The 12,480-nt window shown below is 45.0% G+C and overlaps 1 protein-coding gene across 1 annotated transcript in view; it reads right to left on the reverse strand.

Moving 5' to 3' along the window:
* Positions 1-12,480, reverse strand: part of LOC126516539 (uncharacterized) — a 54,735-nt gene that overhangs the window by 7,062 nt on the left and 35,193 nt on the right. The window contains exons 12-14 of the mRNA XM_055063808.1: positions 8,783-8,969; positions 4,638-4,822; positions 3,654-3,764 (exon numbers count right to left, since the gene is read on the reverse strand). Of these exons, the coding sequence (XP_054919783.1) occupies positions 3,654-3,764; positions 4,638-4,822; positions 8,783-8,969 (483 nt within the window). The remainder of the gene's footprint in view (positions 1-3,653; positions 3,765-4,637; positions 4,823-8,782; positions 8,970-12,480) is intronic.

Here is a 12,480-nt window from a genome sequence, read left to right on the forward strand (position 1 = left end):
CAACGTTCTGGTAGTTGCCAAGCCACAAGTGCTTTCTTGAGGGAGCCAGCTGTGGCTCTCGATGCAATTTCATGATCTTTTCCCGATGCTTCAGCATCGTTGCCATTGTTGACGGGGGAATATCGTGCTCCCTGCACAGGTCGACTTGCTTTCTTCCAGCATTCAGCTGCATCAAAATGTCCACTTTTTCTTTGAGCGAAAACTGGCGTCGCTTCTTTTTAACGCGAGGCCAGGAGATTTCATTGTCAGCAACACGAACGCACAACACAATCACAGCACCGATAACTTCGCAGCTCCTGCCGATCGCAATCAACGTGGTGACGCTAGGCCTACGACGTAGCAGGAGAGTCCGAACATGACCATACGCGACGCTCACGCTGATGCTGATGCTGCTGGGAATGTACCCGTTGAAACGAGTTCCCCAGCGCATGGCTGCTGCTGCTGCGAATGATGGTGATAGGTGTAAGACTCAGGGATTCGGTACCGAAACTTCAACGGAACTTCGTAATAACGAAGCATCTTGGTGATTGCGGGATTAAATTACGTACGTTATTCTGAAATATTCGGTAATCTGAAATTCGTAGTACTGAATCTTTTTTACATTGAAAATATAGTCATTTTGGCGGGGATTAAAAAAAATCGCAAATATGGAAAGTTCGTTAATGTTGCAACGAGATTTTACGACATTACATGGCCAACACTTATAGCGCCAGCGGACGAGGACAGATAGGAGACGTTGACAACACAGTGCGCTAACTTCAAAAATTTATTCCCACAATGAACCACCTTTATACACCATGCACAGTAGCGCCACACCTGATGAGTACATCAAACTGAGCTTTCCAAAAACGCAATTTCTTTATCTAACAGGTCGGTAGACGGGGTGCTTGCACAGCTTTCACCACTCCGGTTGATAGCGTACGTGTGCGTAAATAAGTTTGCGCACATCTTTATGTCTGTGCCTGGGCAGAACCACACGATCACTAAACAAAGGAGTGCAGACGCATTCATGACAACGACCAGACAGAGGACCGCCACGGTAATTTTCCACATTTAAACTATGCTCTTTTAAGCGGTCATTAAGACACCGTCCTGACTGTCCTATGCATGTACTGTACAGCGGCAACCCATACACATCTGACTCCTTACAGTCCGCAAAAGGATTTCTATGTTTCTTGGAACACCCAACCGCAGATTTTCGGCACGGATCTCTCAACCGACACATTCTACTAAGTTTTTCTGAAACTGAGAAAAAAAAAAAAAAACTTACGTGTTAACGCTTTTTTAAGACAGCGTGCCGTCCTGTGTAGGTACGGCACAGACCGCTAGCTACCTTTCGTTTGTATTGCGTCTGTTCATTCGCTGTGTCCCGAGAGATATTTTGTGCGCATCCTTTCAGCAAACCTTCTGATACGGAAACCTGCGGGGACATCGGAAGGCCAGCTGTAGACAACAATTCCGATTGATTCTTCATGCTTGTATAAATCCTGCAATGGTACCACTTTTTTAAAGCATTTTCAATACATGTTAGCAATGCTCCTCTTAACAAGTTTTCAATGGGCGAAGTTGTACCATAACACGGGCTTACTAGCTCTTGGTACTATGTCCAATACGTGTGTTAGTCCGAGAACTCAAGCTGAATATCTAAAAACCACAATGCTCCTTCGGCGGGCGATTCAACCGTCAGTGTTGGTGGATTAAGGGCTTCAGTAAAAACTTTAAAAAGTTTATCTACTGCATACTGCACGTCCAGATTAAAGAGAACTGAACAGTCATCGACACATCTGAACACTCTAAGCACGCTGGACTCAATCAATGCATCTGACAAGCTTCTGTTATGATCGGCTAAAAAAATGTAGCTATGTATAGGCACCAAACACGACTCGATGCTAATCTAAACAGCCCTAGATGGATAACCCAGCTGAGTTTTGAAACGCAACTCTGCCGAAGTCATCAGTGTACTCTTCCCCGCAAGTTTGTTGTTTATTATGAGGCAAGGAGTATTACAAGTCCTTTATATCAAAAGAACATGAAGAAAAACTTGTCAGAGTTTTCATTCAGGAAATCTGCGACTTTGAGCTTTTCACCAAAAATGGGTCGTCAACGTTCAGAACCCTGAGTTTTTTTTCTTTCGCAAGAAGAGTGCAATCGCTTTTCGCCACCTCCCGTTTTCCGAAACTATAACCCTTAGAGTACAATCGTATTTATGTATCCTTGCAATAAACATGATTTGCAAGCATCGCCTTTGCATTTTTGATTTCACGGACTATAGACGACTAAGGTCTGCTTTCTTATGCAGTTGCAGTCTGCAGTTTCTCGCATGGTTGCAGTTTCTAGGGCGCGTCACGCGTTTGTCTCCTCTTTCTTGAATTATCTGTCTATCCACCGTTCAATGCCAACAGTGCAGACGTGTGGGGCATTCCGGTGCGAAGTCTTTACTTCAGATACGTTAAAAGAAATTTTTTTTTTGCTATGGCTTACTCGCGCAGGTATTGCACTGGGTGGAACGATATACAAATGAAAGAAGGCACCCGAAGATTTGACCAAGTGACCCTTTCTTTTTCGGCCAGCTGTGAGGTAGCGTCTAAGTGCAAACCCAAGAGTGAACCAAGATAATGAAACTGGCAAGAGTGAACCAAGATAAGCCAATGAAACTGGAGGCGTGACGAGGATTGAATTGTATGTCTTGGCACGATCAGCTCATTTATCTGAGGGCGTCGCCAGTGCTCGCGGAGATGCCGAGCTTTGCCGAAGTCGGGCCTTCCTGCAGAACACCCCTGTTCACATTTTCACTCGCAGATCACAGCAGCGGTGATTCTATCGATGCCTCCGGGCGAGAAAACAACCAAGCATATACATTCATTAGATCGGACTTGAATTTAACTATGAGTTGTTCGTGCAGTTTACTGCGTCTAGTCATCAGTGTATAAGAAGAGTAACTCTAATCCCGGATCTAATTTGGTCCCTTCAGGTCGCCCCACTTTTTGATGTTGAATTGGATTCGGTGTAACGAAGAGCAACCACTAAGTTGAATAAGTCTCGACAAATATTCGGCTTCGCGTCGTCCGGCAGTGCGGTTTCACGCTTGCGCGCTAACCACACTGTTATAACGGCTCATATGCCATAGCGTGCTGCATGCTTTCCAATCACTGACCGCATACAAAGCAAATTCAGGCTGGATTACATCGCGGATCACGAAAGCAGTGTGCGCACCCCGCAGGTCAAAATAGGTCAGGTGACCAATGCTGTGGCCACGTGAGCCCATAAAGGTAAAAATTCGCGTGCCGCGACGCGTAACTAACGTAACTTCGTTGTCAGCGCTTCCGGCAGCAAAGTTAGTGCACGTGCATTGTCTCCGCTGATGCAGACACTTCTTCAGCATTGTCATCTGTTCAAAAGCCGAGCGCTTCTGCAGCTAAAGCACCGCCATCGCTAAGTGTTAAGTGGGAATGAGTGCAAACGGACGACGCCAGTGCAGAGTGGGAAAGGCGAGTCTGAAATGATTTCGTGGGCGTGTGGCCAGACATCGAGGAATGTTTGTCAACCTTGACGACAGAGTCATCAGGTGTTTTACACCAGGTGCTTGTGCACCCATGAAGCGGAAACACATTTGTAGAGCTTTTAAGAACGTAGGAAGGACATCACTAGCTTACCCCGAATGCATGTCTCCCGTGGAATGGCTACTACTCCAGTAGGAGTCGCTGGCCACGTCAGCTCCTTTTGGAGACCGGTGTCATGCGTGGTTGTGTCCTCGAAGCACATCTCTGTGAGAAGCCAGAGAGCAAGATTGAAGTACACTTCGAGGCAGCTGTCACGGCTCTTTATATGTAGAGTTTATGCCAATTTTCTGAGTGTTAGAGCCGTAAGAAGCAGCGCCGACATTTGTGAAGAACCGTGCCGTGTTTGATACATGTCGGTCTTACGTTTACGTGAGGCGTCGCTGAACTGTTGAAAGCCTGTGAACTTTTGACGGCCTCTCAAAAACTTTAGGTGCAAACGCACAGCATTCCGCTCCTTTCTGTGTTATTTAGTTTCTTTTTCTTTCTTTTTTTTTGGAAAGAAATCTACAGGTGATCGAATTGCGTTGCAAAAACAAAAATGATTGAAGCAGGCTGTGCTAGCATACTACAATTTATCATTTGTAAGATAATTTATGTGTCATTTGATAGCAGCGGTACACATCCTATTAAGTGGTACCTGGGGAGAATTTTAGATCGATAAAGTGAAGGAACATGGGCCGCGATAATGCTACGATTTTATTTCAATGACATGCTTCTTTTACGCCTCGTGAGTGGTCTGAATGGCGCTCCGCCCGCGTTAGGAACGGGATGAGCCGCCCGTGAACGGCGGATAAGAGGGGCATAGCACCGAGCGCAAGGAATCGCTACAGAATAGATTCCAAGTGTTTTTTATGCTGAGGAGATTTAAGCTATAAAGTAGGCTCCCAACCCTGCAGTTTCACAGTTATGTTGGCCGTGAATAAATTCTCTAATAGCCAAATAAATTCTCTACAGAAACATACGCAGCGAAATAATGCTATTCGTACGGGTGCTAAAATAAAGGAGATGAAAAGACAAAAAAAAAAAAAGCTTGCACGTGTTTACTCTGCAAGCAGCAACATTACAACTGCAGCTCACCCGTGCTCCTGATACTCATTGCCTCGGGAAGGACTGGCGGAGTCGTGACTAGCCGGGAAGTGCTGTTTCTTATGGTAGATTTCAGGAAGTCAATGATGCGCATGTCTTCGTCGTGGCTCGTCATCCTTGGCAGCCGTCTCAGCCGGTTGAAGAACACGAGAAACCTCACGACGTCGGCAGTTGCTCTGGCGAACAGAAATTAAAAGACATTGAAGAGTCAGACTCCATTTTGCCTAAAAATGCCCCAAAGCGCCACCTGTTCACCCACACGGCCTCTCGTTTCACGTCGACCTGCGCGTATGGAGAGAGAGAGATATAACGGAAACGATGGCCGGGAAGGTGAACCAGATGCACGAAAGGTTCGCTACCCTGCACTTTGGCAGAAAAAGGACCCCTCCCCCCCCCCCCCCCCCCCCGATGAAGGCGAGAAAAAAAAAAACCTGCACGCACATTTCCAGCGCCTATACACGCGCTCACCGCACCGTCGCGGTCGCCTTCAGCAACTGCAGCAACGCCCGCCTTGGTTTCCGTAATAGCGACACACGTGGCCACGGCCCGCGTATATTTGTCACCTCTCGAATGTCCTTGGGTGAAGATGTCGCGATGTGTCCCGGAGTAGAATGCCTAATGTCGCGGCGAAGACGTGCATACGTAGAAGGTTCCCCAGGCACTCCTCGCACTCCGAAGTGCTAATTAAAGGCGTGTCGCCCATTCCGATGAAGAACGAGTAAGTCCTTATAAACTCTTACTACAGTATATTCATACAGATGCGGCAGGTTGTATTTTCATTTGCCAATATTGCGGTCTACTGTCAATTTAAAAATTAAAAAAGAAACTTTTTCCCGAAGTTATCTTAACGGAAAGACGAAGTAATAACCAACAAAGGTGCGCCAGACGTAATAAACGTCGGCTCCCTCTTCGCTTCACTTGCGCACTCGTGGAGCTCTGACCGCGCGTCGAGAGATGTTTGTTGGCATTCCAGCGAAATATGATCTTAACGACTTGTACACAAGTGCAGCGAAGCTACAGGGCAATTCCTCTTCACATTCCTCTTTACGAGTATACATGCCAGGCTCGTGGCAATGATTTATGTGATATTGGTAAATCATTGGGACGACCACGTGTCGCATGACATCCGTGTGCTTGTTTGATCATTCTCAAGTGATAACTATTACGGTCGTTTACGACGCCTGCTGCAGCCGGACACAACGGCACAAACGCAATACTAATAATCGAGCTATTAAATATACTGGGTAGGCAGTATCGAGGACACAACCGCAGTAGGGTACGTGAAACGCCTTGTGCGTGCTGCAGACCGTGTATGGGCACTAAGGTACAGAAATGACGTAACGAAACACACCCGTTACATTTAATGATGCATTAGAAAGGTAGTATGCCTAATTTATGCTACCGCTAGTTTAGGTCTTACCGCCTAATAATGCAATCGTGCTAGCTCACTTTTCGTAGTGGGTCCGAATGTTGTGCAGCGGGTGTCTGGGCACGAGGATACAGGAATTAGCCCCCTACTGGTTGCACCCGGGGAAGCCATGCGCCCCTCCAGCCCGCCGCTCTAGTAGATGGTTGGGGCTCATTCGCTTGCCTCAGTATTCGGTATATTACGCCTTTTAAAAACAATCTCGTATTCCGCTGTCTCGCCACCAAGTCTCTTCATGTCATTTTCGGTGCCTGCGTGTCGAACGCAGGGGCGGCATATAGCCGAACAAGCGTCCAATTTCTGCAACAAAAATGCGCACTTGTAGGGCTCATAACTCCTGATGAGCGCCGGTTTTAGTTTGACAAATTACACCCATTACGAGTTTGTGGGCTCCCTAAAACGCGACCACTACCGCACAGATCGCCAAACGTGCTGCCAAGCTATGCCTCTCTGAGGGCCAAGCGAGTGGCTAAATTTAGTCCCGATTGCGTCATACGTGCCGCGACAACAGCGCCGTCTGGGCACGCGACAAATGCATGATTTAGTAAACGCATCCTCCTTCTACACAACGATACCAAATTAAGGCTCGGTTGCAAAGTTATAAGCAGTAATACTATAACGTGTTCTTGTTACGTGCGATTATAGCAAGCGACAGCTTATGTCGACCGAACTGTAAGACCTTTCTAGTCAAAAGAGTACTTTCATTTTGTTGTATTTTCTCTTCAAGTACGCGGAAGCGTAAGTATATACCTGGGCTGCCTATGCTTCCCACGTGTTCAAAAGTATAAACATTTTGAAAAAGATGCAAGCATCTTTCTGTTTAAAGTGTGCCATATGAACACCTCTTTTTAGTTGTTGCTGCTTGCTTATAATATTTTCGTTCGTTAATTCAGGGATTATGAGTATAATGCACTGAATTTTATTTATTTGCCTCTTTGTTGCCATGTTTTTCATAGCAATGCAAATTTTGAAGTTTTCTGCATGCGCATTGGATGACACACGAACGCCAAATACTCGTACGGACAACGGTACTTAGACTTCTTTAGCATTTCATGATAACAGCTATGAAGAGCTGAAAATAGGCTGATTATCGAAAAAATGTGGTGGAAAAATTTTGTTATCAACTACGCAGAGCACATGCTGCCTAGGCCAGTACCTTTGCTCAGCATTCCAAAGGGTTTGCACTCTTAACCACTGGATCAGCTTGTCCTCCCTAGTCTAGTGTTATACAATGCCTTGTTCAGCTTCCGGAAAAGCATATGTCAAAACACACGTTGGGGACGAATGCAAAGATAAAGAAAAGTAACCTTAGAAAGAATTTGTTCCCAAAAGAGAGAAAATAAAGAGACAACCTGGCAGCAAAAGTGATGAAGCAATGTTATTACCTTTTTCATTGGCCTGTGGCTTGTAAAGGTACAAATAGATTTATGTCCGCAGCAATAACGTATTAGAAAGGATTGTAGATTTTTTCCATACTCCATACTACAGCAGGGAAACTACATTTCCAGACAACTGTCCGCCGCGGCAAAGGTAAATGAATGTTCGAGGCTAACTTTAATCTCTTGAGGAAGCGTGATCACACCAAGGTAACTTCCGCAGGTCTTGAACTAGGTTGCTACACGACAGAAAGGCTTCATTCTCCAAAGGACTCGCACCTGCGATTGTCAGGAAATAATTGCTTATTTCGATGAATTTCTGAACGTAATCGTAGCTTTCGGGGCGCACGCATCCGCTCTAATTAAAAATTATTAAAGCGCGAGGCTCACAGCCACGAAAGCTAAGAAGAAAAAAGAGCGTTCAAAGTCAAACGACATATCTCGTAATGCGAGCCATGCATCGGATGTACGATACTGAAAGGCAGGCGTACAAGCATGCACATACATAAGGAGGAACGAAAAGGATATTTGTTTTACTTGTCAGCGTGTTGGTGTACCAATCTTTGCAATTGTGAACGCTTACCAACTTTCTAAATTTTCATTCGTAGTGGAGCATGCGTTGGATTTGCTCTTTTCTTGTACATGACACTCTGCTGGCTTGTCGCAAGTTAAGCGAAGTATAAAGGCGGCACAAGGCTCGAATTTGTTACTCCAACCGCCATGTAAATTCTGCATGGTCCTCTTCGAGACAATTTTCGCGACAGTTCGCTCGCGCAAATAGACGGCACGTGTTTTAAGGGACCCACAGCACCCCTGTTATCTCATTCCTCTGTTTTCATGCATATGGCGTGACCACAAACAAATTTACTTTGTCATCAGAGATAGAAGTTAGCATCGCGTAAACTCCCTGCCGTGAAAATCACGAGCACCATCGCAGCGATATATTGGAAAAATGGGGCTGTATGATTGCGCACTAATGGCCAACTGCCGTGGCTGTTCTCCGAGAGGCGCCAACCCCGATACAGTGTGCTTGCAATTTCGCTGGTGTATAGCCACAAATTAAAAAAAAAAGAAAGACCACATTGGTAGGAGGGTGTTCCAGGTTCCCCTTTTAGCTTCGTGTAAAGCTCGGTTATGGCTTTTTTTTTACATCTGTGCATACTGATAGTGCTAACGTTGGCTGTGAACTTTATCTAATCTTACAACGGTGACCTAACTGCGAAACTTTTGATGCAGTCTTAAAGGGCCGATCGTTTTCTGAAACCTACATTAAGTTTACCTACACGAGTCAAGGTGTGTCGGATGTAATAATACGGCTGGCGCGCGGCACTCACGTGTTCTGAGCGATGTCCACGACTTGCAGTTCATTCATGTGGTATCCTTCAACAATCGTGTCGCGAATAGCGTAGATGAAGTCTCTTCGAAAATAGGAAGCGAACCGGAGCGCCAGGATCGAATTGAAGTCGTAGAGTTCCGGATGCTGTCCGACCAGGGGCATGGTACAGGCGTACGTCTTGATGCCTGAAATAAACGGAAGTCAAGCTGTGCTCCTTACATCAATGCTCCTGTTACGAAACTGTCTGCCTACGGCATCCGACGGCTTTTACAAAAGTGGCGATTCGTGATACATTCGCGTTGTAGTGACTTGTTAATGGCTCTCTGTAATCGTCATTGTACGGTACACTTTCATGACCTATTTTGCTTGAATGAAGGTGATCGCGTGTAATTATGTGCAAGTGGAATTGTATTTGATAACGGCTTCTGCTTACACTGATACGCACACACAAATATATGTATTACAATGCGCAAGGAATACATAAAAATCCGATAAGTTAAAATTTCTGACTAGTGTGAAACAAAACCCAGCCGACCGGGCAGCGACACAGGCGTTAGATGTGCGATTTATGCCTGTAACCGTTATGGCTTGCGATGTGATAACCATGGTAGAGAGTAGAAGCGCGACTGAACGAGGACGTAGAAAGAAGCAGATACACAGACACAGCGCTTCACATTCAACTATAGATTTTATTTTCGCACGCATCGATAAATATACACCGTACGTGCGGGAACAAACATGACAGAAAAAAAAAGAACATTCAGTGGTGCATGTCGATGAACCGTACACGTGTGCAGGGCATGGTGAAACATGTACTGCAATGGTCACAAAGACAAAGCGAGGAATCGTATCTCCTTTTCAGACAGAGAGGCCGAAGGCTTGCTTACGCATTTTTCCTCTAATTTTGCAATCTCGTAGGCCTCCACAATCTCCCTCGTCTATATGCTATGAGCCCTATACACAATGGAAGTACTTTCAAACATGTCCTTGCAGGAACAGTCTCGTCAGTGAATACCCAAATGACCCGAGACGCTAATGACCCGAAACCCAAATGGCCCGAAACCCTAATGACGTTATATCGATGTTCTTTTAATCTCTCATTGATGCATCTGCCGGTTTGACCAAAATGCGTTCCTCCGCATGAAAGTGGAATGGCATAGACAACGTTGTGAGTGCAGGTTACAAATTGTTTGCGATGTTGAGTAGAATATGCGTGCCTTTTGTTATTCTCCGTATTAACCTGTTTGCATAGCTTCTGTAGACGCTCAGGGGCAGAGAAAACCATGTCCACCTCCGATTTCGCCGCTCTTCTTCTGAGATTATGTGAAGTGCAATGAATGTATGGTACCACAACAACTTTCTTTGCTCTAGCATTGGCACTGCTTCCATTCAACGTGTTTTCGCAATTCCTGCTTAAGCCCTCCGCGACAGAGATGAGCATACGCATCAGGTAACCAGAATCTGCCAGGCGCTTGGCCTGATCTCTGAAACTTGCTTCCATTTTGTGGTCTCATGACTTCATCAGAGAATTGTTGAAACACGATGGTAGTACTGCGCGTTTACAAGTTTTGAATGAGTGGAATGAAATGGTAGGACTGGCCTATTGCCTCTCGTCTGATAACTCCACCAAGTCATTTGTGGAGAAAAGTACAATCCCAAGTCTAAAAACCTTATGAAATTGCCTATGGGGACTTCATGTGTCAATGATAAATCAGTCAACACTTCAGTGAACGAGGTTACGGTTTTTGAAACCAGTGAGTCAAAATTGTCTGATTCGTTATTCAAAATCATTAGAAAATTCTCAACGAGTCTGAACACAATTTACGACATCGGTGTGATTTTTCAGGCGTTCGTCGAGAACCTGGTCACGCTTAGCTAGATATAAGTCACTTAAACAATGAGCAATACATGACCCAATGCATATGCCATCTTTTTGTTTGACAACATTTCCTTCCCACGTCGCGTAAGTCGAGTTGACATAAAAACGAAGAAGTTCTAAAAATCTGTCGCAAGTCAAACCACAAGCGTTTTGAAACCTAACCGCTCTAAATTTGTCAGTGCAGTTAGTTACACAATTAATCACGTCATTCTGCGGGAGAGAATAGTACAGGTCCTTTAAGTCAATGGAAAAAGCGACAAGGTTCCTGTCTTGACAGTCCTTAAAGAATTCCACCTCTTGTTCAGACTTAGCTACCAAAACTGGGTCGTCGATTGGCAGGAGTTTTAAGGGCGTTTCTAAAAACGTCGCTACATGTTTCTGTCAGGTAGCATTCTCTGACACTATGACTCGGAGGGGACATTCCGGCTTGTGCGTTTTTGCTTGGAAAAACAATGCAAGGTCCCCATTTATGCTTTTTTCTATAGACCGGGATAAGCCATCTAGTTTGAAGCCTTTGCATAGCTTCTTTGCTTCATTTTGGACTTTCTTGAGTGTTATGTCGTTGTGGAGCCTGAAAGTTGACGAAATGGCTTCACGAGCCTTTGAAGAAAGCACAAAGGGGGACCTTGAATTGTTTTTCTCAGAAAAAACGCAGAAGTCGGAATGTCCCCTCCGAGTGATAGTGTCAGAGAATGCTACCTGGCAGAAACATGTAGCAACGTTTTTACAAAAGCACTTAAAGCTCCTGCCAATCGACGACCCATTTTTGGTAACTAAGTCTGAACAAGTGGTGGAATTCTTTCAAGACTGCCAAGACAGGAACCTTGTCGCTTTTTCCTTTGACTTAAAGGACCTGTACTATTATGTCGCGCAGAATGACGTGATGAAATGTGTAACTGACTGCGTTGACAAGCTTGGAGCGGTTCTAATTCAAAACGCTTGTGGTTTGACTTCCGACAGATTTTTAGAACTTCTTCGTTTTTATGTTAACTCGACTTACGCGACTTGGGAAGGAAATGTTGTCAAACAAAAAGATGGCATATGCATTGGATCATGTGTTGCTCCCTGCCTAATAACTTAAATCTAGCTAACCGTGACCAGGTGCTTGATGAACGCCGGAAAAATGACACCGATGTCCTAAAAGTGTTCAGATTCATTGACGATTTTCTAATAATTTTGAATAACGAATCAGACAGCTTTGACTCGCTGGTTTCAAAAACCGTAACCTCGTTCACTGAAGTGTTGTCCCCTTTATCGTTGACGCATGAAGTCCCCATAGGTAATTTCATAAAGTATTTAGACTTGGGTTCAGACATAAGGTTTTAGACTTGGTTTTTAGACATAAGTTTTAGACTTGGTTTTTAGACTTTTCACCACAAATGACCTGCTGGAGTTATCAGCCGAGAGGCAATAAGCCAGTCCTACCATTTCATTCCGCTCATTCAAAATTTGTAAAACGCGCAGTAGTAACATCCTGTTTCAACAATTATCTGACGAAGTCATGTGACCACAAAATGGAAGCCAGTCTCAGAGATCAGGCCAAGCGCCTGGCAGATTCTGGTTACCCGATGCGTATGCCTTTCTCTGTCGCGGAGGGCTTGAGCAGTAATTGCGAAAACGCGTCGAATGGAAGCCGTGCCAATGCTAAAGCAAGGAAAGTTGCTGTGGTACCATACATTCATTGCATTTCACATAATCTCAGAAGAATAGCGGTGAAATCGGGGGTGTACGTGGTTTTCTCTGCCCCTGAGCGTATACAGAAGCTATGCAAACAGGTGAATACAGATAATAACAAAATGCACGCATGTTCTACTGAA

Source organism: Dermacentor andersoni, chromosome 1 (genome assembly GCF_023375885.2).
Source record: "Dermacentor andersoni chromosome 1, qqDerAnde1_hic_scaffold, whole genome shotgun sequence".
In the NCBI taxonomy this organism is placed as follows: Eukaryota; Metazoa; Arthropoda; class Arachnida; order Ixodida; family Ixodidae; genus Dermacentor; species Dermacentor andersoni.